This window comes from Peromyscus maniculatus, chromosome 19 (genome assembly GCF_049852395.1).
Source record: "Peromyscus maniculatus bairdii isolate BWxNUB_F1_BW_parent chromosome 19, HU_Pman_BW_mat_3.1, whole genome shotgun sequence".
NCBI classification, from domain to species: Eukaryota; Metazoa; Chordata; class Mammalia; order Rodentia; family Cricetidae; genus Peromyscus; species Peromyscus maniculatus.
Window position 1 is genome coordinate 77927384 of NC_134870.1, and position 27437 is coordinate 77954820.

The window sequence follows — 27437 nt, forward strand, 5'->3', positions numbered from 1 at the left end:
TTACTTGCCGCCATGACAATAACAGACTAAACTTCTGAAATGTAAGCCAACCACCCCAATAAATGTTTTCTATTATAAGAGTTGCTGTGATCGTGGTGTCTCTTCACAGCAATAGAAATTCTAACTAAGACAAAGCCTTATCCCCTTCCTAAGGAACTACCGGAAATTAAAGGTTGTCAGAGGAGGAGATGTCATTTTTTTCTGTTGTAGCTATTGCTAAATTGACCATGCTGTAGTAAAAAGGCCCATCACTCTTGTTCCTGCAAGCAAATTCAACTAAACTCAGTGGTTAAGACAGTGTATGAAAATGGGAGAGGGACTACTTGACCAAAGGGCAGTAAAGGTCGTAGCGGATAGGACAGGGTAATGAGAGATAAATATAAACACAATACATTGTAAAGATTAAATATATGATAATTGAAATTATCACAAACAGTATTTAGAAAACTTGTGTGAAATTTAAGATAAGCTGTATCTAGAAAGAAAGAGCGTAACAGTAATCTCCTTAATCTACACTGTTCTAGGAACTGCACTTTTCTATTTGAAACTAGACATAAACAGCTTTGAATTCAATATACTAAGGGTTTGGTGTTAATGATGGAAATCAAATGATATTCCAGGGGAGGAATGAGAGAAGAATTTGGCAGGGGTATTGTATAATAATTAAAAATCAAGTAATTTTGAATAATATTACATGAAAATCCCGTTAAAACCCAAATCCCATAAAAATATGTTTGGGACTAGCTCAGATATTTAGCTCTCTAGTAGCAGGGATTGCAGCAAGGATAATATCTCAAAACTCCTGGCCCAGTCTGATATCTCAGAACTGCCATATTCAGGAAAATGATGAAGTTCACCCAAGTATCACAGGAGAAAGGATCAAAAGTTTCACCAAACATATGCCAAGAAGAGTGAATAATTAATGTTTTCGGGGGATAAAAATCTACCTCTTGTTATCTATACATAATTTTCTTATTTCAAGTTAAATTTAAATTTGTTACCAAATTGAAATATTGTAAGTCTACTTATCGTCAAGTCAATGTCAGAAGATGCAAAGTAGGTCTGTATTTCATAAAACATCAAGCTGACTTGTGTGTGTGGCAAAAGCTTATGAAATGTCCCCAATTTCCAGTCCCAGTTCTCACTTTGTAAGTATGTCCAAACAGCACACATCTGGTTGCAGTAAATTAAATTACTCAGTAAAGGGTGCTTGAGGGATACCAGTGAAATTGTCCATCAGATGACTTTGAGCAGAGGGAGGTGTCCAGGCTGAGTTTTTTTTATTATTATTATTTTTTCCTTTTTACATGCCAACCACTGTTCCCCCTCCCTCCCTTTCTCAGGTTCCCCTACACACATCCCACCCCCTATTCACTCCTCCATAAGGCCTCCCTTGGGGAGTCAACACAGGCTGGCATACCAAGTTGGGGCAGGGCCAAGCCCCTCCCCACTGCATCAAGGCTGAGTGAGGCATCCTACCATAGGGAATGGGCTCTAAAAAACCAGCTCACAAGCCGGGCGGTGGTGGCGCACGCCTTTAATCCCAGCACTCGGGAGGCAGAGGCAGGCGGATCTCTGTGAGTTCGAGGCCAGCCTGGTCTACCAAGTGAGTTCCAGGAAAGGCGCAAAGCTACACAGAGAAACCCTGTCTCGAAAAAAAACCAAAAAAAAAAAAAAAAAAAACCAGCTCACATACCCAGGATAGGTCCTGGTCCCATTGCCAGGGGCCCCACAAACAGATCACACCACACAACTGTCAGCCACATTCAGAGGACCCAGTTTGGTCCCCAGCTGTCAGTCTAGAGTTCATGAGTTCGCACTAGCTTGGGTCAGTTGCCTCTGTGGATTTTCCCATCATATCTTGACCCCCTACCCACTTGCTCCTATAGTTTAGTTTAATATGATCACACAACAGACCTTTCCTTGCAGACAGAAGAGGGAGACTTGGAGTCAGCAGACTAATGAACTGTTCTGGGGATGAAGGATGTGAAAGGCGGGGTTGATCTTGGAAATGCAAGAACTTGGAATTCCAGGCTTTGACAAGACAGTTAAATCTAAATCTAGAGTCCTTCTCACCTGGGGATTGTGCCCTAATAAACCGATCATTTTAAATGGATCTACTAAGGTTGAGGTCATTTCTTATGTAACAATAGAAATGGGTAATGACCAGAATTGAAAACCAGAAAAAGTCTGAAAGGTTCTAAGGACTGAATCTGCCTTTGTTATCTCAAAATATGAGAAAAAGATGAAAATGAAAATATTAATGTAGTAGATAATAGCCAGGAAATTATAGTATAACTTTTAAAATGAAATATTAGATGTAGGATGTGAGAATGTAGAGGGGTACTCAAATATTTTGGAATTTTTCTATAGCTGTTCAAAAATCACTTTAATATTTTTATACCTGAACCGGTTTTATTTACTTTTTTATTTGTTTCCCAACTGGAGATTTTTCAACCTTCCAAATTCATCTAATATTCTACCTGTTATAATCCTGACCTGTCCAGTCACAAATAGTAAGCACAAAGCCCTGGGCACATGCTTTTAGACTGTGGTTCAAACATCAAGATGTCCAGTGGTCTTGAAACTGTGAATAGCGTATGTCAGACACACAGATGGCTCAACTTCTATTTGTTGTGAATAAGCTTTCTGTTGGGTCTCAGATAATTGCCTTGGTATGTGTTTTTCATATCAGTATGACAGGAGAGGAGGAACTTCTGAGCTGCTGGTATTAAAATTTCTTTGTGAATGTATTACTTAGTAAGTTCTGATAAAATTACTTGCTTTGCATATAAACATGGCACTTTCTTCCATATTAGTGCGATTTGGAAAACAGATAATCCCAGAAACGTTTTATATGTTCTGAAGTTTTCCATGTCTTGTTCAATGAATCATCCTGTCAGTTCCAACTCTTTGTGATTGATTAAAAAGAAGGATGCATCAAAATGATTCACTGAGAAGAGATTTCGATCTGACTATTTCACTAGAGTTATATGTTACTCTGTTTATCATTCTTCGTTCCTTCACAGAGGGACTAGAGAGTTTTTTCTTTCTTATTTTTTCATTTGCTACCTGAAATAAGTCTTTTGCTCAGAAACATTGTGTCACAAATCTTATACACTTATTCCTGTCATAAGAACTATCTTAATGTCTTTAAAATGGGACTAATTCACATTAACATATTGTTATGGTTAGAAAATCAGTATGCATACTTGGCCTAGACCCAAGCTTGTGGTATAAAGGTTTTTTAAAAATCATTGAAATTATAGATACAGTAGATGATCAATGCTTGCTTTGTTTTATTTTTATATTATTTCATTTTTAATTAGGGATTTGTGAATGTGTGTGTGCATATGTATGTGAGTATGTGTGTGTGTGTGTTCACATGAGTGCAGGTGCAATCAGAAGCCAGAGGAAGGAAGGAATTAGATCCCCTGAAGCAGGAGATCTAGGTAGATATGAGGCCCTAGCAGTGGGTGTTGGGAACTGAATTTGGGTCTTCTGTAAGAGCAAAACGTGCTTTTCACCACTAAACCATTTTTCCAGATGTTGGATTAATTTTCTAAGGAGAAGATAATTAAATAAAATGTCTACCATATTACACTTAAGAAATGCAATTAACACTTTTAGATGTCCACTGCATTAAGTGGGCTTGTATATTGTTTATATAATTAAGATTATCTTTATTTCTTCTTCTGCATAAACAAATAGCTAAGTTTATTCTCATAAATATACACAGTGACAAGGTTTTTGTTTTTTTAATTTAAATTTTATGGGAGGCCATTGGCAGTTGTCCTCCAAGGCCAGGAAGATATTTTTGAAATCTACAAGGATCAATTATATATGGCAGAGACTGTAGCTAGTGAGAAAAATGTTGATCAGTATTTTTTTTCCTTAAAGAAATTTAGCTTATTAGCCGGGCGGTGGTGGCGCACGCCTTTAATCCCAGCACTCAGGAGGCAGAGGCAGGCGGATCTTTGTGAGTTCGAGGCCAGCCTGGGCTACCAAGTGAGTTCCAGGAAAGGCGCAAAGCTACACAGAGAAACCCTGTCTCGAAAAACCAAAAAAAAAAAAAAAAAAAAAAAAAGGAAAAGAAAAGAAATTTAGCTTATGGACAGACAGCTCTCATTCTGATGAAGCCAGTACCATACATCTACAATTTATTTCCCTATTAAGTAGAAAAATTGAAGGTCAAAATAATCATAAATGCTTCACGATCATTTATACAAAATCTGGCAAAGGCAATTGTGTGCTTCCTTCATAGACAGAGTTCTATGTGGGAAAAAACAATTTTGGATACAGAAATATGTAAAAGGCAGGTACTGCCCATCACTGCTCATCATGAACACATGCCAGTCAGTGACTACATGGGTGAGGCAGACTCATGGCAGAACGTCAAAGGCAAAGCTTGGGCCCAGTATGCAGATTGACTTTCTAACCACTCCAACATTAAACGGCCCTAATTTTAAAGATTTTTTTTTAATTTAAGATAGTCATTTATTTCATAAGGGCACATTTATTATCTCTGAGTTTTATTTATTTATTCATCAAAATGTTTCAGAGCCTCTTTTAGAAAATGGAAATACCTGACTTCATAAATTTTTTCCCAATTTATTTTTATTTTGTTAAAGTTTGTTTCCTTTAAGATAATAACTTTCCCTCTGGGAATATACTACATTTGAACAATTAGTAAATGTTTTTCGTAAGACTGCATAGGATGCAATGAGGATCTTAAGTGGCTTTGGTGTCAGGCAGATCCATAGTGCAATGCTCCTGTTTCACTTCAAAAATGTGACTCAACTTTTCTAAATCTCAATTTTCTTTGTCTTCAACAGTTCTTGCACTAATCTGCAGTTGTTGCACTAACCTGTGTCAAACACTGTAAAAAAGTATTAATTGAAGCCAAGAGTGGTTGCCAATACATGACACAGACTCCTTTCTAATGACAATGAGTTGCTATTCAAGTCTGTGTTTCCGCTTACAGAAAAGTGCTCTGGCTTATCATACCACTGAAATATCTGGACTTGAAAGGGCCAAGTGAAAAACTGCTTCCTGTTTTTATTCCCTCTTGATTTGGTTAATCATTTTCTTTCACTACTTTTCTTTCTGTGGGTATATATGTTGTTGCTAAACTTTGTAATGCTACTGATATCCATGATCATTTTGTGTTGTATTTTTTTAAAAAAAAAAAAATGGACTGTGATATGCCACCTGTTCTGGTGGGTGTTTCCCTTGCTGGTAAAACTGTCTGTTTCTCTGTTGAATGTGTATGTTCTTTTGAGAGTGATAAACTATGTTGGGCTTATTGCTGAGTAGTTTAGAATATATGTGTTTTCTGACTTTTTATTGCACCTAACATTTTTGTTACCTTGCAAAAATTGGCAGATTTTCAATCAATTTTTTATAGAGCTTTCAGGTTGCTGACTGTTATTCAGGATACAGCAAAGCCACATGATGAAAAGAATCTAAAAAACAGAGCTTACTATTCTTAGTCCAGGTGCTCAGATTCATCTGATTATTTTTCTTAAGCAAGTTATGGCTTTAGTCTCTTCTCCAGCTTTCTAATGAAGATCATCTGAAAAATGCCATCTTTTAAAGAGCAGTTCATGTGAATATGTGAAAGACACAGCACTGCATATGTCAAAAATTTAGATTTAACATTTTTCAGATTTATGTTCTTTTCATTAATTTTATTTATTATTTGAAAATTCCATAGTGGTATAGCTGTAACTCGGTCATAGCCACGCCTCAATTGCTCGCTCTAACATTCCCCACGACACCCCCCACCACATCTTTCCAACTTCATGCTCTCCTTGTATTTATTTATTTATTTGAACCTTCTGAGTCCACTTAGTTCTCCATCCATGTGAATGGGCATTGGATCATCCACTGAGGTGTTTCAGTGGCCATGTGTCTAAAGAATTAACTATTCCTGTCCCCAGAGGCCATCAGCTGCCAATAGCACCTCAGCCAGAGCTGATTCTTGAGAGCCCCGCCTCCCCACCTCCCCATTTCCTCACCTCTCCACCTCCCCACCTCCCCGCCGAATTTTCTTAATTAACTTGATCTTGCATAGAACTTACACAGATAACCATTGCTGCAGCAAGTTCATGTATACAAGAGCCATGTCATGTGCAAAAAACAGCATTTCACGTCACTTTCCGCCACCCTAGGCTCAGACACGCTTTCTGCCCCCTTTCTGCAATGCTTCCTGAGCCTGAAAGGTAACATGCAATTGTCTTATCAACAACTGAGCACTTGCAGGGACATTCAGCACTTTGAGAAGAAATATGTTACTGTGTTGTCCATTATCCATAAGAAGAAATGTCTTTGAGCAAGGGTGGGAGCCCCACAAATCTACAGTTATGAATATTTAAAATGCAGTTTGACATGATCGTTAACATATGTAATGGTGTTATTGGTTCTGTTAAAGCACTGGGTAGGGCTACTGTGCTCATGTTGGTACCCCAAACTGAGCCGGCCATATTCTTTTCTTGAGTATCCATTATTTTCTTTCTTCCTTGCTCTCTTCAGTGAGATAACAGCACAACCCATCTGGTTTCAAACCTAAAAGGGAAGTACAGTTTTCAAAAGATCCCTGTATCTGATTTGTCTACATAAGAAGTTTTCAGTTCACCTCTGTCCCCACAAATTAATCTTAATAAGGATAACTGTGTTTATTTGTGGTGCAACCTTCTCACTAGTCACACTTTTATACAATGATGTCCCCACCAAGCCACCTTACCCATGTAGGCAGAGGTGATGTTTGGCAAAAAACAGAGTGACTGGACTTGGAGAACAGGGAAGAAGAAGGAATTAAGAACATCTCCCAGATTTTTTTCCCTGAACACTTAAATATAATATCTCTTCAAAAACTCAAGTACTGAAAAAAAGTTATGCCTCCCAAAAACAAAAACAAAACAAAATCGGGCTTTCTTAATCTGGACATTTCTGGGACACTATGGATAACTTCAGAAATTTTATTATGCTGGGAAGAATAAACTCCACACCGATGATGGGAGTAGTAGTTAGTACTTTTGTCAAATAACATAAAGCAATGACTTGGACATGGTGACAGAGGGTACTTCCTTAGACTATGTGTTGTGTGTGGTATTGATGAGTCAGCTAACTTAAAATTCACCCTGAGTGGCTGGAAAGTTACAGAAATCCTACATATGAAACCTTTGTTGTATGAGAAACAAAGTAAAACTCCAATTGTCCATAGTTGCTCAGTTCATTTCCTCATATCTCTCTATGTCTGTTCTTTCTCCTCAAAGTTATGTCAGGGTGATCTGGTGCGAGCTATCACAGTTCATTTCCAACTCACACAGGTGTACAATATATTTTCTTATACTTCATATTCTTTATATCTATGTCATAGTTTATTTTGAGCATTATTTTAAACATCTCTTACTATTGAAGGTAATGTGTGCTTATTTATTATTTATAACACTTAAAACAATGCTGGGTTTGTGGACAGCCAATAAACACATGATGAATGCTGAACAAATGAAATTAGTAAGGAAAATGGAAGTTCTAGTTAGTTGAGTAGAAAGGAAGTGTCACAAGAACTGTAGTGTGAAATATGTTCAGTTCTAATTGAGTCTGGAGGGTGTAAAGGTAAAGACTGCTAAAATAAGGGAGTCAGCCCAGTAGGGGGGTGTTTCCTGGGAAGATAGCAACTGAACTTAACCTTGACACACTGGGAAGAAGTTGCTATGAACAGTAGGGACCAATTCCTTCAAGTTAAAGTTTGCCCCTGGAGCACAAAGCTTGAGGTGTTGGAAAAGAAACACACTGCTGGAAGGAAGAGGGAAGACATTTGCCTGAGCAAAGTTTCTCAATGGTTGTACTATGTCTCAGGTAAGGATTTGGGCTGGAGGCATAGAATCATTGACTTTGTACATAAAAGTGTTAAGTTTGGCTGGGTTGAGACTTGAACCACATGGCAGAGACTGAACCTGATAGACACGCGGAGTGTTTAGGAGATTGTTGAAAAATCTTGTTTCAGGAGACAAGGCATACAACTGATTTTTAAGAGAAACTACAGCGTCCAATATCTATTTTATAATAATACTAAAGGGCAACAATATTTTTGTATTAACTAAAATAATGAAAATTTAAACTTAGATAGACATTTCCAAATCTGGGGAAAAAGTTGTCCCATAAATTTCATAGTTTTTGAAATAACAACAAAAAATGAATATAAAAAGATGAATGTGAATTTAAAATAAATGTATACCTTTAGTTTGTATGCATGCTAGATGAAGTAAATCTAATTTAACCAAAATAGCCTATAGATATGCATGATTACAAAATAAAATATAAACAAGCAATTGATGTGTTCAAAGGAGGTAAGTTTCGTTCAGATATTGTTCTTTTGTACCTTCACTGATTTGTTTCATTTACATTTATTGTATAGAATTCCTATAGTTTTACATTCTATATAGGTGTCATGATTTAAACACATGTTTTCAGTGCTTCGTTCCTTGTTTACACATTTGCACAATGCTTTTAACTGTGACTGTGACCAACTGAAAGTCGAGGCTATGAATATTGCTGAAAGGATGGATGAATGAGCAAACATGTTCTTTGTTCTGATCCTGTTGGAATCAATCACTTGTGATTCTGAATACACACTGGAAGAGAATCAGATAACTTCTCCTCACCAAGAACCAGTGTGTTAGACACAGTCTGTCCTTGAGGAAGCAGTGTAGACTGTGGAGTCAGAGGTCTCACATCTGACTTGTAGTTGTCTCATCTGAGGACACCGACATGTGAGTCACAAAATTGTTGAGAGTGTTTAATGATGACATATGAATTGGTGTCACGGTACATTGTACTCACTAAGTGCTAAATGCTAATTTAACTTTTATTTGTGGAGATTGAGCTAAGTGGCTTGATTTTAAGTATGATGAAAATAGCTAGATTGGCCTTTTAAAATATTTTGATATGCTCCACTGCAAAGCTGAATAAGTATAATTGTTTAGATTAAAATCAAAAACTGTCTTTCAATATGTTTTGTTTTCCTTTAGTGTTAATGTATATTGTTCTTTGTATACATTAAACAAAACAACAGCTGGGCGGTGGTGGCGCACGCCTTTAATCCCAGCACTCGGGAGGCAGAGGCAGGCAGATCTCTGTGAGTTCGAGGCCAGCCTGGACTACCAAGTGAGTCCCAGGAAAGGTACAAAGCTACACAGAGAAACACTGTCTGGAAAAACAAACAAACAAAAAACAAACAAACAATAAACAAAAGAACAAGGGCACTTGAACAAGAATGCATAAAGAAATATTTAAAGTACTACCATATCCAAAGCTAAATAGAATGTAAGTTTTAAAAGCTAATAGCTGATTTCAGATACATCACGGGATGACGTCAGAATCATCTGGGCAAAAACTACTTAGCTAAAGGAAATGGCACAGCTAAGTTTTTTTTTTTTTTTAACAGCATAATAACACTTGCAAAGAAATATTAGAGATAATTTGCTTTGCACTAGTTTATCTGCCTGTGGACCACAGGGGGAAATAATGGGGCTGATTGCAATCAAGGATGTCTTGTGAGACTGAAAAGAAAAGAGGAGGTCCAAGCATTGCTCTACATTTTTGAAATGAACAGATTGTTTTATCTTGGTTTTACAGATTTACTTGCGTTTCTTGGACTATGAGATGCAGAATTCAAATGAATGCAAGAGGAACTTTGTGGCTGTGTATGATGGGAGCAGCTCGGTGGAGGACTTGAAGGCCAAGTTCTGTAGCACGGTGGCCAACGACGTGATGCTGCGCACCGGCCTGGGGGTGATCCGCATGTGGGCAGACGAGGGCAGTCGCAACAGCAGGTTTCAGATGCTCTTCACATCCTTTCAAGAACGTAAGCTTCCCTTACTGGACTATTTGTCCTTCAGAAGTGTCCCAGGCTGCCAGGCTCCTCAGCTGCTAATGGGGTTTTCTTCATGCAGCTTGAGCACAGCAGGGGTGTTCCCTAATAAGTGGTTAAAACCAGTGAGGCTCCTTTTCCCTCATTTCAATGCAGTGAGAGTTGCGTATCACATTCTGAGTACTTATTTCCGTATGTGCATCATAACCTCGCTTAAGCGAGTGCATTCTCTTCCCCTGGGAAATGATGGATTTTGTTGGCCTTCGGTTTAGTTCCTTCCAAGTATATGGGGGTGATGCTGCAGTTTCTGATGAAGCTTGAGTTTAAATATCGTTTTTTGAAACTTCATAAAATGTTTGAGATGTTGGTTTTGGTACACTTCCGTTGCAGACTCTTTTTATCTGGACAGGCTTGCAACTGCAGAGTCACAATTAAAGTAAGGGGAGGGAGAACCGCTTGACAAGGCAGAGAATTAGGAAAAAAATCAGAAGATGCCTAAGTGACTTAATGATCTTCAAAGTTACTGCAAAGTACATGTTTGTTTTTTAATTTTTAATTTTGAAAACTACAGTTTAATAAATAATGAGCTGTATGAACAGATATATTAGGACATTCTTAGGGAGTTTAGGCTATTTTGTGGTTCACAGATATAAGCATATGAAAGAAAATCCCAAAAAATTCAGCTTTAACGGGTAAGAAAGAACCTTATATTTTGAAGCTATGCATTTTGCTTAAATGGAAAAGAGAAAAGCAATCCAGAGCCTTCTAAGACATCTCTTGTTGTAAACAGCACAGGGTGCCAAGATTTTTAGTTCAGAGTTGTTGAAAGTTTTAGACAATTATTTTACAAAACACCCAAATACTTTTTTCTTTAAATTCCTTTCCAATTATGCAGCTGGGCCATTCTGTAGTACCAGAATCCTTGGATGTCACTTGATCTTTCTAAATAGGACCACGGACTTTAAATGAGTCCACTATCCTGCCCAGTTGTGGGCTGTTTATACACGGTGAAGTCTCTGTCTTCATCTCAGTGGTTGGTTAAAATGCTGGAAGTCTTGGATCATTATTTCATCATAGCATTTGAAAAATAATCGCATATTTTCTAGACTAGAATATGAAGAAATTCTTAGTGTAGTTGTGACTCCTGTTACATTACTCAGCCACATTCAGTGCAGTGTACCTTTGATAAGGACTTCTAGAGTCTGAATTTTAAAAGTGTTTAATTGCAATTTATATGCTTTGTGGAATACAGTTGATATGAGATCTATCATCTTAGATATTTTGGCCTCAGCATTCTGTTTACTGTGTTTTGTTTACATAATGAGTTATGCATTTGCCATATGTAACATATTTAGAATTATATGTGCATTATAGAACTGTTGCACCTAGTCAATGATGATATATTTTTTTCTCTTGTGAAATGCTAAGAAATGAATACTAAGTATTCTCACTACAAGAAGAGATGTTTAGGTAATATTCACATTGATGGGCTAGAATTAACCATGATTTTGTGTGATAGTTTTATGTTTTCCATACTGCTAAGGCTTGTATGATACGTGTGCATGAGTGGTGAGGGTGTCCTGTCGTACATACGTGGCAGTCAGAGGACAACATTGTGGAGTTGGTTCCTTCCTTCCAGGGTACAAACAGATCATCAGACTTGTGTAGCAAACACATTTTTAGATGCTCAGCCATCTAACGTGGCCCCCAGTGTGAGGAAATTTTAAAATATTCTTTTCAATTTGTAATCATGACTTACTGAGATCCCCTATCTAATTTACTGTCAAAAATATGGAATGGCAAACTACTATGGGATCTCTTAAATATCATGAAAAGTCTGCAATTTTTATCTGTGCTGTAAAATTTAATACAGATAAATGAAAAATATATTGCTAAATTTAAAACATCTACTATGATTCAAGGTTGTATTTTACTCAAGAGCAAGATGAGGCAATAACTTTTTTTTATGAGGGAAACACATTTAGCTATATAATTAAAGGACTTGCAATAATCATACAAAAAAGGTATTAGGTACATGGGATGCTACAGTTATCAAAATGAATACCTTATAGTTTACACTTTGGTATTTTTATGTGGAAAATAATCTATTGGAAAGATTGACAATATGTGGGATAGCAGGACATTTCAGCTAACACCTAAGGTTCTTTTGACCTCTAAAATGGATTATTGAATTCTACCTATCTATAAATCTGCATGTATATAAGAAATGGTATGTTATGTCATGCTACAAACCTACCACCTAAGTATAGTTGAGCAAAAATATAGCATTTCAGTGCCTGTGACTACATGAGATATTAAAGCCATTTAGTGACTATCAATTAACAGTCAGTCCACAGGATACAGGATACTCCTTCAAGATTGAAGGAAGGTCCACCCAATCCATTAAGTTCTTCCATAGGAGCATATGTTTACTTGTCTTGGAGTGAGGGGTGTTATAATAACAGTTTCTGCGATCATTACATTCATTCCAATAAGCTTCTGCTAAGTCTTGGTGTGTGATCTGGGTTTTCTTGCATGTCTTACTGAATGTTCTCTGTTGTTGCACAAAATATGATCAGTTTGTCAAGTGAAAGGGGGGATGATTTCTATAAATCCTTCAAATTCCATATGTTAAAAATTCTAATAACCATAATGAAACCTTTAGGAAGAGGGACCCTTGTAAAAGGATTAGATTCCAAAGACAAACACTCATTAATGGGCTTGGGCGTTGTGGACAATATCCTCAGAAAGTGGTTCTACCCCTTCTCCCAATGTGTGAGGACCAAATGTGGTGTTTTGACCTATCAACTGCTTAATACCACATACTGAATACGCTGGTATGTCAGTCTTGGACGTTACAGATTCTAGAAGTGTTCAAAAATAATTCCTCACTTGTAAGTGACCCTGTAGGTTGCATTTTACTACAACATCATTAGAAGATTGAATATTCCTAAAGATTTCTATCACGATGCTTTGCTTTCCTTCATTTGCTATTGTTCAGGATTGTGTTTGTGCACAGAATGGGGAAGTCACGAAATGAACTGTGTGTGTATTGCTTTATTTATTGAAACCAAGTTCTACTAGATAATGTACAGAAAGTATAAGAAAATGCAAAGTGGGCTTCTATTTGAAATTGAGTGGTTTAGAATAATTCCAGAGGGGCTCCTATGTATCTGTCAAGGTGTCTCATTGAAGAAGCTTCAAGTTCCTCACCTAGTATGTCTTTATGTAACATGAGTTTGGCAGCAAATCTGTAATTGCAGTGTGAATGATGTTGATGACTGTAGTTGTTTTTGTTCATAGTATATTATTCTGTTGTCTGTTGCTAATAACACAATATGTATAGATTGCCTCTGTCATAAAGAGGAAAATTTGGAATTTAGACTAATGGATGTGCAGAATTTATGCCTGTTTCTGTGATGATTGACAGTGTCTGAAAGTGGCACAGAGCATCACATGGCAAAGAATAGCATAGACATTATGAGTGTACCTGTGTGCATGTATCCACACAAGTGTGTGTATGGACACATGATTAAGTGTGTGAGTTTGTATGTGTGCACTGGCTCTTTCCTGTTTTATATGAGGCTTCCTGGAGTCAATGATTCTCCTCTATACTGATGATAAACATTGAGACTGCAGTTGTAAAGTATACTGGCTCAATAGAGTGGCAGGAGTAGGTTCTCCTCTAGGGTCTATGACCTCATAGTCCATGAATAGTAGACTAGGTTTACAGAACCACATTTTGATTCCCTCCTAGTTAGAAGCTGTTGGTTCTAAATTCCACTATTTCACATTGCAATGAGTCCTTCAACTGATTAATGGATAATGAAAATGTGGTATATATACATGGTGGAGTACTGTTGAGCTGTAAATAAAAATCAAACCATGAAATTTGCAGGTAAATCAATCGATGGACCTACAAAAGATTAAGTGGGATAATCTAACCCCCAGAGACAAATTCTGCTTGTTCTCTCTTATTTGCAGTTCTGAGACCCAAAACCTTAGACGTGAGCATGTAACCTAGAGAAAGCACAGATATCACTATGATGTTTATTCAATAGTAACCTTTTTTTTTTCCCAGAAAGATGATGTCAGGCACAAAAACAAACCTGGGATTATTATTGAGCCCAAGAGTGACCACATTCAGTCTGTGTTTCACCAACTAATTTGTAAGTTGTAGAGAAAGATAAGAAATCAGTTATGATTATTCCTAAGTATAAATTGATGTCTTGGTAAGGTAGATTTCAATATCACACCATTATCAATTGCTGTGTTTCAAGTAGATTAAAAGCACTTTATTAATGTAGGAAATATTTACCATATATGTCATACAGAAGCATAAATACCAGATGGCATAGATTTAAATATCAACAGTACATAAAATTTGCTGAGAAAATTGCTAAATTTATGTCATATTTTGGCAAATCTTTCTAAAATAGACACAAAATATAACATAGGTGATAAAAATCACTAAATTTAAATGTATGATATTTAATATTTGTATTGAACAAAAGCTATTATAGCTGAAATGCAAAGGGAAAGATGAATGGGTGAGCAGCCTCAAAATAAACCCTTGTTTTTAACTCTATAAGAAATAAAAACTTAATAGTGCAGTAAGAGAAGGATGATTACTGTATTATAAAAGGAAAAAAAGAAGTAAATAGTTAATCATAAAGTAGTGTATATGGCCTTCTATATGGAAAATGAGCCCAGATACAGCAGTAACAGAAGGGTGTGCACTCAGTCATGACATTTGATCTTCATCCACCAGATTAGTTTAGAAAATGAAGAACCAAGTTTGGAGATGGCAAAGTACAGTGGTGTGAAAGAAAATTGCCCCTAAGGGGAGTGGCACTATTAGGAGGTGTGACCATGTTGGAGGAATTGTGTCACCCTGATGGCAGACTTTGAGGTTTCTTTGCTCAAGCTTCCCTCAGTGTGACACTCAGACCACTTCCTGTTGCCTGCAAGACATAGGACTCTCAGCTACACCTACAGAACCATGTCTGCCTTCACTCAGCCATGTCTCACCTTGATGACAATTGATTGAACCTATGAATTTTAAGTGAGCAACAACAGTGAAATGTTTTCCTTTGTAAGAGTTGCTTCAATCATGGTATTTCCTCAGAGCAATAGAAACCCCAACTAAGATACAAAGTGAGGCTAAAGCTTTTGTAGTTCTATTGGAAAAACAACTTTCATGAGGGACAATTCAATACAACATATCAAAACATGTACCATTACATTTTAAAATACCTTTTAACATTAACTAGATTTATACTCTAGCAAATCATCTGTTTAAAACAATGAAGATTGGAACTGGAAAGATGACCCAGTGGTTAAGAGCTCATACTGCTTTGGCTGAGAATTCAAGTTCAGTTCCCAACACCCATACCAAGAGAATCACAGCTATGTGTACCATTTAGCTCCAAAATGTCTGTTGCCCTCATGAATGTCACAGACCACAGGCACCTGCATTCACATGTGCATATATGCACACACACGCATAATTAAAATGAAATATAAATATTAAAATAAAACTAAACAAATAATATAATATGAGACATTTCTTGTTTGGTTGTTTGTTTTGAGAGAACCCTTGTTGGCCTGAAATTCTATTTAGACCAAGTTAGCCTCAAACTCACAAACATTTGCCTGCTTCTACCTCCTAAGCCTGGGATTAAATTGCTAGCCTAAATGTGATGTTATTAAGTTGAATACTTAAATGGTTCTGAAAATGTACGTGCTTCTTATTAAGATAATATTGTAGTTGAGAATTGTATCAAACTATTTTTAACATAAGATGCTAAAATAAAGCAGTTAACAAAAGACATCTACGCTATACATATATTCTTGTAAGTATAGTGGATAAATATTTAACATGAAATATCCACTTCTACATAAATAGAATTCAGTTTTTACCAATAATTTTAGATTATTACTAGTTTTTTGCCTTTTCTACATGGAATATGTATTGATCTAGTAAAACATTAAAAGCTAAAACTCAGACTTTCCGAAGAGGTCAATTTTATTTAAGTAAATAAGTTTACTCACATTGTTTTCTCTGGTGGAATAATTATAATTCATTTACAAGTTTGGAAAGCAATTAATCAATATGTCTGTAAATATGCCACTGCTTAAGACATTTGATTGCTTTGTTATGCCTCAGGTGTAGTTATGAATTGGCCACAGTGGAATCTCTCCACCACTTCCTGCCCAGTGGCCACTTAGCTGTTGATAGACTTTGTGTGACAAGTTCCAGCAGGCAAATCCTCATTTTTACAGTATCCTGGAGCTAGTTGGTGGGTTTTTTGTTTGTTTTTTTTATTGTTTATTTTTATTTTATTGTTTTTCTGTCAACTTGACACCAACTAATGTCATCTGGGGAAAAGGAACCTTGATTACTGAATTACTGAATAATCAGGTGGCCTGTAGGCAAGTCTGGGGTGTAGCAGGAATCTTAAAAGTTCTTATTAATAAGATCAAACCTGAGGCCAGGTATTGGGGTGAATGCTGGAAGATCAGAGAGACAGAACAAGCCACAGCCACCTCACCTTGCCAATTCCTCAGCTGATCCTGTTTCCTCAGACTGGAACCTTCTGTGTCTTCATCCCAAAGGCTTTCAGCTGAACTGCTGTTTGAAAGCCTGAAGCTTAACCAACTAAAAGCTTAACCAGCCAAATGCTTCTAGTTTCTGGTCTTCACGCCTTATAAACCTTTCTACTTTCTGCCATCACTCCCTGTGATTAAAGGCTTGCTTTCTGGGATTAAAGGCATGTATCACTATGCCTAGCTGTTTCCAGTGTGGCTTTGAACTCAGAGATCCAGGCAGATCTCTGTCTCTGGAATGCTAGGATTAAAGGTGTGAGTGCCACCATTTTCTAGCCTCTGTATCTAGTGGCTGTTCTTTCTCTGACCCCAGATAAGTTTATTAGGGTGCACAATATTTTGGGGAACACAATACCACCACACAGCAGGCCCTGAGTAGAATAAGAAAGCAAGTTGAGAAAGATGTGGGGAGTAACCCAGTGTGCAGTGCTCCTCCATGGTGTCTGAGTCGGTTCCTGACTCCAGGCTCCTGCCTGAAGTGCCTGCCCTGACTTCCCAGTGATCAGCTGTGATAGGGACATGTAAGACAAGTGAACCCTTTCTACCTGGCTTTTGATCCTGGTGTTTATCACAACAGAGAAATCAGACTAAAACACCTCAGCATCCCTGATCTCTCTCAAATTGATGGCCTCTTTTTCTTTGATTATTATTGGTGGGCTAGTGTTGTTGGTTGTTTTTCACCCTTAAGTTCTTTACTCTTTGCTCTTTAGCAGAGGCCTTCCACCCAGATCCCAAATAAATCACACACAGAGACTTTTTCTTACTTATAAATTCCTGGCCTTAGCTTGGCTTGTTGCTAGCCAGATTTTCTTAACTTTAAATTAGCCAGGCTACCTTTTGCCTCTGGGCTTTTTCCTTTTCTTACTTCTGTAGAACTTACTTTCACTCTTACTCCATGGCTGACTGAGTGGCTGGGTGGCTGGTCCCTGTCATCCCCTTCTCCTTGTTCTCTTGCTCCTTCTCCTCTCCTCCCAGATTTATTTATTCTCTCTGCCTGCCAGCCCCGCCTATCCTTTTTCCTGCTTTGCTATTGGCCGTTCAGCTCTTTATTAGACCATCAGGTGTTTTAGACAGGCACAGTAACACAGCTTCACAAAGTTAAACAAATGCAACATAAAAGAATGCAACTCATCTTTGCTTCATTAAACAAATGTTCCACAGCATAAACAAATGTAATACATCTTAAAATGATATTCTACAACAGGCTAGGGAATGTACCTTGGGAGGATGTTGCTATTTATCTTACCACAGTTGACTTATTTCTCTTTTGATTTTTATATAATTGAGGAGTTGTTGCTGAGAGTATAAAAACAATAGTGAGTTTACTTGAAGGCTGTGTATATTCAATTTTAACTAATTGTGCTTTACCTAAATTCATGCCCATTTTTATAAGTTATGACTCTGTATTCCTTTTCTACATAAAGAAATTATCTTTCAAATTAAGTAATTTTTATTATTGCAAAACAACAGTGAAGCATCACCACGTGGATATGATTTTGGCAAATGGATGTGTGTTTATAATTTAAAAATTAATGTCAGATAGTTTCAGGGAAAAACCTGAGGTAAGCTATTTACAAAAGGATTGTTGTTTAAACAAAAGCTGTAATAGGATGATGCATATTTAATATCATATCTTAACATGAGCTGGTTAAACCTGCCACTTTGTTATATGGAATGACTGGACTGTTCCATAGTGCACTTTCCAGGGAATGGGAATGATAGTGCAGAATAGGTAAAAGGTTTAAATATGTTTCCTTCTCCAGGGAGGCAAGGAAAACGATTTAAAATTGTATTATGAGTAATAAGCCCTCTCTCTCTCCATCTTTCCCTCCATCTTCCACGTCTTTTCTCTTAAAACTTTCCCTTGGTTTCAACTGTACTGTAAAGAAAACAGCAGCCAAATCACTTTAGTATTTGAAAATTATTTGTAATGGACTCTTATTACTGACTTAGTCATTTAAATTGCATCAGTAGGAAGGCTCCATATGCATAAGTGCATAGAATAGTAATATATATTAATCTGTGCCTTCAGGTTTTCAGGCCAAAATAATTGCTTTAGTTGAAATCAACTTAGCTTTGATTTTTAATCATTGAGGATCTCCATTTGCACTTTTGTAAAGTGTGAGTTTCCATGAGCCTGGGTACAAGACTCAATGCAGCAGTCATGTGGAGTTTTAGGGTATTTGGTAATCATATATATATATATATATATATATATATATATATATATATGATTTTGCAGTCATTGTAGTTTATATTTGTCAGTGAAAATGAGTGTTATCTGTTTGCCACATGAAGACAGAAGATTGTTACCTTGAACTATCAGCATTTGAAGTCGTCCAATCACAATCTTCAGGCAATATTGCCTGTTAAGACTTGGCACAAATCTTTGTTTACTGCAGGTTCTTCTATTGGAACTTGGAATATTCAGCAGCAAAGCCAAATATTGTACCTTTGTAAGAACAATGTGTCTAAACTAACCAGCGGCTGCAGACATGCATAAATCCGTCACAAAACAAACTCTGTACCAAATGTGCAGGGCCTAATAATAACTCCAGTGCAAAGCAATCCAACATCCTCCTCATTATAATTGTGATGTCTAATTGCACACAATGAATAAATCATCATGCAGCTGAGTCAAAGCAGACATAATGATGGCATAAAAGTGTACAATAATTCCTGGGAGTGAAAACTGAAGTAGATGTCTTGTGATGTGGTTCACATCACAAGGGAGGAAATAAATTACCTCTACCTATAGAATACGATGTGTACCTGGAATCATGGCTTTCATTCCATATTGCAATCTTTAATGGTGGGATGTTACAATTTTATCACAAACTTTGGGAGGATATCTAATAATTGTGTGAGATTAAATTGAAGTTTGTAAGCAGAATTTTGTATACTACATAAAGAAATTCAGTAATATATTGTTTCTCTAAAACTGGATGCTTTTGTGAACAATCATATCAGAACACAGAGTTTTGGAAACATTGATCTTTTTTAAAGCAAATGGAAAAATAATAAAAGACATGAAGAGAAGGTGCACAAATCTGTTTCTGGAACCAGTTTGGTAAACACATTACAGTAAAATGTTATTTATACTTAATTGCAAAATCTAAGAGGCATTTTCAGTTTACAATATGATGACAGAAAAAAAAGCTATTTGAGTGGGAAATCGTGGCAGTAATGTTGATGGCTTGATGTGTTTATAATTCTTAAGAAACTTTGGTGTATGTATGTGGTTAGGCATGAGTATATACACGTGCATGTGTAAGGGTGGACATGCCTGTGCTGGCATGAGGTCAGAAGAGTGTGTCAGATCCCCTTGTGCAGCTTGTTTCGTGGAAGCTGGGTTCCTCACTCTGGTCCTCACTGTTGCTCAGCCAGTGCCCTTAATAGCTAAGTCATTCCTACAGACCCATACTTTATGCTTTTTGTCATTCCTGCTCAATCACTATAATACCACTGTGACAAATGGTGGTTAGCACTAAGCACTACATGTTAAATCTGGTTTTGATATCTAAAAGCAAATATTTTATTATGGTTTATAACTGCTGTTTCTGATGATCTAGCATTGTCCTTCATCATTAATACTTCATCAAGAGTGAAATTCATTAGAAATTGAAACCATCATCCGACTTCAGTGAAAAGTTGGCCCCTCATAAACACTGTCCTGCTTGAAGAATTGGTACTCTATGTGGTCTACAAAGGAACATAGATTAAGTAAGCAGAGTAGTACTTGTACCTGAGGAGTTGGCTTTGTGGGTAAGAGTGCTTACCATAAAATCAAGAGAACCTGAGTTTATATCCCCAGAGCACATGTAAAAAAAAAAAATATGAGACCCTGTCCCCCAAAATAGAAGGAGTCACCTAACATACTCTTTTGGCCTCTGCATTTGCAGTCATGGATGAAAAGACAAAAGTGCACTAACACACACACACACACACACACACACACACACACACACACACACACACACCACTAACAGAAATTGTACCTGGTGCCTTAGCTTCTGATACAGAAGTGTTAAAACAGCACATTAATAAAGTAAGTTGGAGGAGACCAACTCAACTCTATGAAATGTGTATTAAAAACAGCATAGCTCCAGTGGTGGGAAGGGAAAGATGGAGAAGGTGTCACTGTGCATGTGCTAGGGTATCTAGATTATAGACAAACTGGTTAACAACGACTCTGAGGAAGGACAACACTGTCTATTAAATGGTGTGAGAGGTTTGAGATTTAATCTAACCTTTTGGGAAAGACTTGGATTTCTTCTCAGAGAGGAAATGTAATCAGATTTCCCGTGACAAGATCGATGTTGTGGCTTCCATGGACTCCATGTAAACTCGTTGTTTTAATGTGTCTGTGGCATACTGAGAGCAATGGAGGTTGTAATAGGAGCTTGTCATTCAAGGAGAGAAACGGAGAGCAGTAAAGGAAGCTACCTACCCTCCTCCTTGGCCTCTGTATTTGCATGTGTGGATGCAAGGACAAATGTGCACGCACGCACACACACACACACACACACACACACACACACACACACACACACCACATCACAAACAAGCAAACACAGGTTAGAACAGTTTGCAGAAGGGAATGGATACAAGAGTATCTCAGATCACAACATAAATTTAGGCTGAACAGCTGACAGATGAAATGCCAGGAATATAAATTTTTTGAAATAGTTTTTGAAACTATTTTGAATGGGGTTATTGCCCTAGACTTTTCTCAACATGACCATTAATGTAATAGAAATGCTGCCAACTTTGGTATTGATTATATCTTGCTAGTTTCCTGGCCTTTTAAAAATCATTTCTAAGAGTTTTCTGGTGAAGTGTTTAGGATGTGTTAAGCATAGGATAAAGTGTAGAGTCAAACCATATGCAAGTAGAAATAACTGCTTCATTTTCCAATATGTATCATTCTTCCCCTTTCTCTTGCCTTATTGTTCTGGCTAATATTTCAAGTACTGTAATGAAAATTATGTAATTGGAGAGCTTGTCCTTCTTGTTCCTCATGTTAGGGATCTGTTTTTAGTTCTTTAGGTTTGGCACAGTTGGCCTTTGTTATGTTAAGACACATTTTTTTCTACTTCTAGTTTCTTCAGGGTTTTAAATCATGAAGGGATGCTAGACTCCATCAAAGACCTTTCTACATCAATTAAAATGATCATGTAATTTATTTCCTTAACTCTGTTTTGTGCTATATGACATTTATTGAATCATATATATTAATCCATCCTTGCATTCTGGAATGCAGTAACATATGTTCATAGTGTTTGATTTTTGGTGGGATGTTGACTTCTTTTTGCAAATATTTTTTTTTCTTTCATCCTCTTCATCAGGGAAATTGTTCTCTCTCTCTCTCTCTCTCTCTCTCTCTCTCTGTGTGTGTGTGTGTGTGTGTGTGTGTGTGTGTGAGTGTGTGTGTTTGTCTCCTTATCAAGTTTTGATATTGGATAATACTGGCTTTATAAAAATGAGTATGATAACATTCTTTCCATTTCTATTTCATGGACTATTCTGAAGAATTTGTGCTAGTTTTTTTTTAAAATCTCAGGGTGAATTTAGTAGTCAATTCATTTAATCATGTCATTGATCAGCTTTATTAGTTGCTTGTTGATCTGTCTCACTTGTTTGTATCTTTCTTGATTTAATTTTGTTAGGTCACATATGTCTATGAATTAATTCATTCTTTATATTTTCAAATTTATTGAAATATAATTTTACAAAACATGCTCTGGTAAACCTCTGAATTTTAAAGAGACTACCAAGAATATGGATAGGAAACAGGAAAGGATTAAAGGGTGGGAACAGTCACAGTATGGTATGTGTTTGAATGGATATGTCATTATGAACCCAACCACTTTGAACTTTAAGTAAGTACCAATCAATTAGCCAAGGATAAAATGAAAGAAAAAAAATAAGGGAATGAAGGGGAGCTGAGGCTGGCTGGGAGAGGGATGAAAGTCCCTTTCCATGACTCCATTCAGCCATACTCAGTTAGCATGCTAATTAGAATTCCAAGTAGAGATTCGATGTGGGAATTGGTATGCTCTGAGCAAGACTGTTTCTCAGACAATTTTGAGGGCCCAGTGGGAGTCCCGAGTCAATGGTTTAAGCTCAGACTCAGTAAAAACTGATGGGTGACTTGTATACAATAAGCCTGGGTAAAAAATACATGGGGGAGAGGGGAGCGATCTGAAGAGGCCTGAAAATTTAACCAAAGATGCTTCTAGAAATTGGCATAGTGAGCTGGCAGAGCACAGAAAATCCTCAACAATATTGATCATGATGAGTTTGAATGAAATCAGCTGAGTTTTCAATTATGCAAGCCTTTGCATGCAGTATGAGCTCACTATGTATCTCACTATCAAATATAGACATAAATCACATATACATGTTTATAATAGTGTGGAACCTTTCTTAATTTTTCATCCAAAACAATAATAAAAAAAACTCCAAACCATCTTGAAGATCAGAAAGTTTAATAAGTTCTTATCTCCAAGGAAGGTTTTTAATAAGGCATTATCATCAAGGCTCATAATGATTTAACCCAGTAAATAAAAAGAGGAGATTCAACTGTTCCCTTCCTCCTCCAGCTTCTTTTCCTCGTAGGTATGCAGGAAGTTTCATTGGCTTAGAGGTAGAGGACATGACAAAGCAGAAAAGAACAAATCAGAAGAGTGTGCTGTGCAGGGAGTGGGGTGTGCATGTGTGTGTCGCCATACCCTGTGAGCTCTGGAGTGGGCAGACGCTAAATTACCTTTAGAATAGTTTGAGGGAAACAGAAAGGAAGAGAAACATGAGGAGAGAACAATGCTGAATCCCCCAGTCAGATTGTAAGCCCAGTCATAAGCCCACCTGTCAAAGCTCACTGTCCCTTCTCTCTGAACGCATTGCTGTGTTATGACTGTGTGACTGACTGAAACTACCCATGGTAGAGTCATTGCCTCTGAAGACAGGTAGTTGAAAAATCAGCATCTCAGAAAGAAATATTTTATTTCACATTTGATTTAATATTTAGGGAACTTTTGTTTATTTGAAGAAAAGGCCTTGACAGTGCGACTGAACGCTTATGGACTTCAGCATTAAAGCAGCAGTTATAATTCTAAAACCTCTTAATTACAGAACTGAAACTGTTTATCAGCATAGTAGCCAAGTAATCTTTGATTTTTATAAAATATGGATTTTTCGAATAAGTAAACAGTGTCCTGTTGGAGGTGTCTCTCTTTCCCTCTCCCTATCCTAACACGGCCTAACAGTGTCTCTGTGGACCTTTGTTCATTTACTCCTCTGGAGCCAGTTCTCAGGTGCAGGAGTGATGTGTCACTAGGGTATTTAATCATCCTGACAAGGTTCCAGTGGAGTGTGGTGGAGGCCTGCCACCTAGTGGATGGAGTGCAAACAGTTGCGAATTCATACAAGATAACAGCACACAATTGTCCTTAACTACATTTTATGTTTATTAAATTTTAATTGTAGAGAAACATAGATAACCTATGAAAACTGCTATTTTCCTAACACAAAAACCAAGATGGAAAATTGACTTTTTGATCAATATTTTATACCCTGTTTTGAAAATTCTTGAGCTTTCACAGTGTGTATATGTATGAATATGAAAATATTGAAATTTTCTCAAAAAGAGATAGACACAATATTATTTCAGTAAATACCACAAATAACCATTAGAAATAACCTAGAAATACCCCACATTTTGACTTTGTATTTCCTGTACATTTTTCATAATGTGTTTGTGTAATGACCTTATTATTTGATAAATTGCATCCACATAGATATGGTTACACACTAATTTGTCTTAAGAATTAAGAATGTGCACAATATAATGATGTTTTAACATTAGGGACATGACTTAAATTTTAAAAATTATTTTCCCCTTTAAATGATAAGTGAGATTATTTAAAGCAAAGAAAGTTATGTAAGTTCTTGACAATGAAGCTTTTCTGAATATTCCGCTGCTAATTGACATGGAGAGCCTTGGGATCTATGAGCTGGACATCTGGGATCTATAGCTCATAGTGCACTTCTTCCATTTCTTAAGTGAAAAGGGTATTAATTTTGTGTCTACATAATTTATTTTGAAGAATTTAGATGAATATTCAGTGAAAAAAATTTAAACTGCATTGAAGGTGCCTATAAATAATTCATAGTCTAGATACATTATTGGCTTTTCTGAAATTTTGGAAAAGTTTTTATCACAATAAAAGGCAACCCTGTCACTTCTATAAATCCTCAAGTGAACAGGATCTCAATACCTTGAATTTTTTTATATTGAGGTTAAAAGAACAGATAAAATCTTCTAGATTAGCTGGTATTGCCTCTTAAGGATGGAAACTGAATATTTGAATATCTGTTGTTAAGATTTAATAACAGAAAATAAATGTTATTTTGATGGTCTTGCTAAAGTCTGAAAACAGATTTTGAAAGGCAAACACATATACTTAAGCTATGGTCCTTTTAAAGCTATACTCTTATTCAAACACATATATGCTAAAAACTTAAATTTGTCTTGATATTTAATATGTATAAGCTCTATTTTGGTTGTTCTTTTTCTAGAATTGAAATGTAATACCTTAAATGGTGGCAATATATTAAAGATATAAAGATAACCAGAAATCTTGCTTTCAAGATGGTCCAATAAGCCTTGTTACCTAGTGCAAGGCCAAGATCTCTCAAAAAAAGTGTTACTTTACAAGTTAAAAAGTGAAGTATTATTAAGCCGCTTCACTTGATATTACATATCAACTTAACACTGCAGTATTGTTATCCCTTGTATCCATTTTCTGATACAGGGTAGTTATGAAGCCAAGTGTGACCTTGCCCTCTTGGTCCTCTTCTTACTGCCTCTCTATTGTAGTGTTTAAAGGCCTGGCCAACGCGCTTAACTCTGTAAGCTCTTACCTTAGTTTTCATCATTTTCTCAGTACAGTGCTTAATAAGACAGTTGACATGTAATTATCATGTGGGCCAGCTCAATGGTCAAAGTTTGAAGAGGTGTTCTGGGACTTTGAGACTGGCCTACCAGTGTTCCAAGCCAGATGTTGGTGCATTCTGCAATTAGTTTACCTGCTTTGCCTAGGGATACCAATTATTCTTCAGGGCCCAAAGCAAAGTTCCTTCTGATGACAATCTTAGTCCTAGCATGCAGTGTCCTGATAGAACATTGTAGCTTTTTCCTATTTTCAAAATTTAGTTTTAGTTCAAGTACTAACATGTTACAAATTTGCTTTATGGCCATGATGGCATTATCTGCTGTTTTTTGTATTTTTGTCTGTTTCTTTGTGATTTGTACAACAATTCTATTGATATTGCCAAATTAAGGGAGAAAAATGTAGTGCATTCATGACCTAGACTATTACTTGAGGTAACTGATGGTGATTCCCATTGCTTAATGATATAATGATGGGATAAATTTTATTGACATCTGTATTTATTATGTTCTCATTAAAAGCAAAACACATATAATAACTGAAAGGACATGTTGACTAATAGTTTCATAATCAGAAAGCAGCATAAAAAGACAAAATCACAACTTTACTATTTGAAATATCATTCTAAACATGCTTAGCAGTACACTATTACATTTTCTCATGTCCAAGGAAAAATGCTTCTTTGATCCATTACTTTAAAAACTTTAAACTAATTTATCCAATATATCAATTATTAAAATATTTGCAGAGTATTCAAGAAGGTAAAGAAATAGACAAGTATCTTAAAGACATTCTTTACTTGGTAGATAACTATACACCAGAGCAATTTATTAATAATGCTTTATCATAGACACATTTTGCAGTCACTCTAATCTATTTGCAGAAAATACCTTTATATTTTGTTACAAATTTTGACAACATTTATTATCTGTGTAGCAGACCATATCAGTTCTACAAAGCCTCTAGGAACTAAAATTTGCTTCCAAATTAAAAAGCAAATTTTTGCAAAAATCTATCACATCATTAAATTTTGCATTATAACAGATTTACACACCTCATAACAAATAACTAATCTAAGGACGTGTTAAGCATGGTACTTTCAAAAGGACTGCCATGGGTTATTTGCTTTTTATAGCTTTTCCAGATCATGTTACATGTATTTTAATCTTTATACAAGGAACCTAGAGTAGATCTCAACTATAGGAAGTAAACTTTGTTTACTGGGAAAGCCAGAGCAAGGAACAATCAAACCATTGGGCCTGAGTTTGTGTGTGCCTTCCTTAAAATTAAAATGCCTATATTTTTAATCTGTGTGAGGATGTGCTGTGCTGAGTTTATGTGCTTTGGTGAATTTATATGTACCAAATGCACACAGGGACATATGGGGCAAACAAGGAGGAAAATGGCTGGAACTAGAATTACATGTAGATTTAAAGCATGTGGGTGATGGGCACTGAATCCAGGTCCTCTGAAAGAGCAGTAAGCATTCTTAATCACTCAACCATCTCTCCATTCCCTCAGCTTTACTATTTATCTTCATAATTAAGCAATTTTACTCATAAAATTTATTAGATATATGAAAATACCCTTAATTACCTTATGCAAAATGTTTTCCTATCTATATTAAATACCGCAGCATATATAGTACAGAAACTAATTTCCCCGAATGTATGAAATATATACTTTTGAAATTTCTAAAGTTTATTATGATTATAGTGTTAATATAATATTGATCATTAATAAGTTTTTAATGACTGATTTCAAACTTCTCATTGATGGCATATTTACTTTTCTAGAAATAGTACTACAGAAGAGAATTAAATTATTACTGAGAAAAGTTAACCCAAAAATTAATCTTAATTAATGAGGTACATATTGATTATAAAGATTAAGAAATTTTCTAAAAGTATTTCTGTAAACTAAAATCCACAGTGCAGTATTTCTGCAGACTAAGTAGATTTTTTACTGGCATAATAATATAATATATTATATTAATA

At 36.3% G+C, this 27437-nt stretch overlaps 1 protein-coding gene across 3 annotated transcripts in view; it reads left to right on the forward strand.

The window, feature by feature from the left end:
• Neto1 (neuropilin and tolloid like 1) overlaps window positions 1–27437 on the forward strand; it is a 117320-nt gene that overhangs the window by 76078 nt on the left and 13805 nt on the right. For all 3 annotated transcript variants that reach the window (XM_042263840.2, XM_042263841.2, XM_042263843.2), the window contains exon 7: window positions 9643–9871. In XM_042263840.2, coding sequence (XP_042119774.1) covers window positions 9643–9871 — 229 coding nt within the window. The remainder of the gene's footprint in view (window positions 1–9642; window positions 9872–27437) is intronic.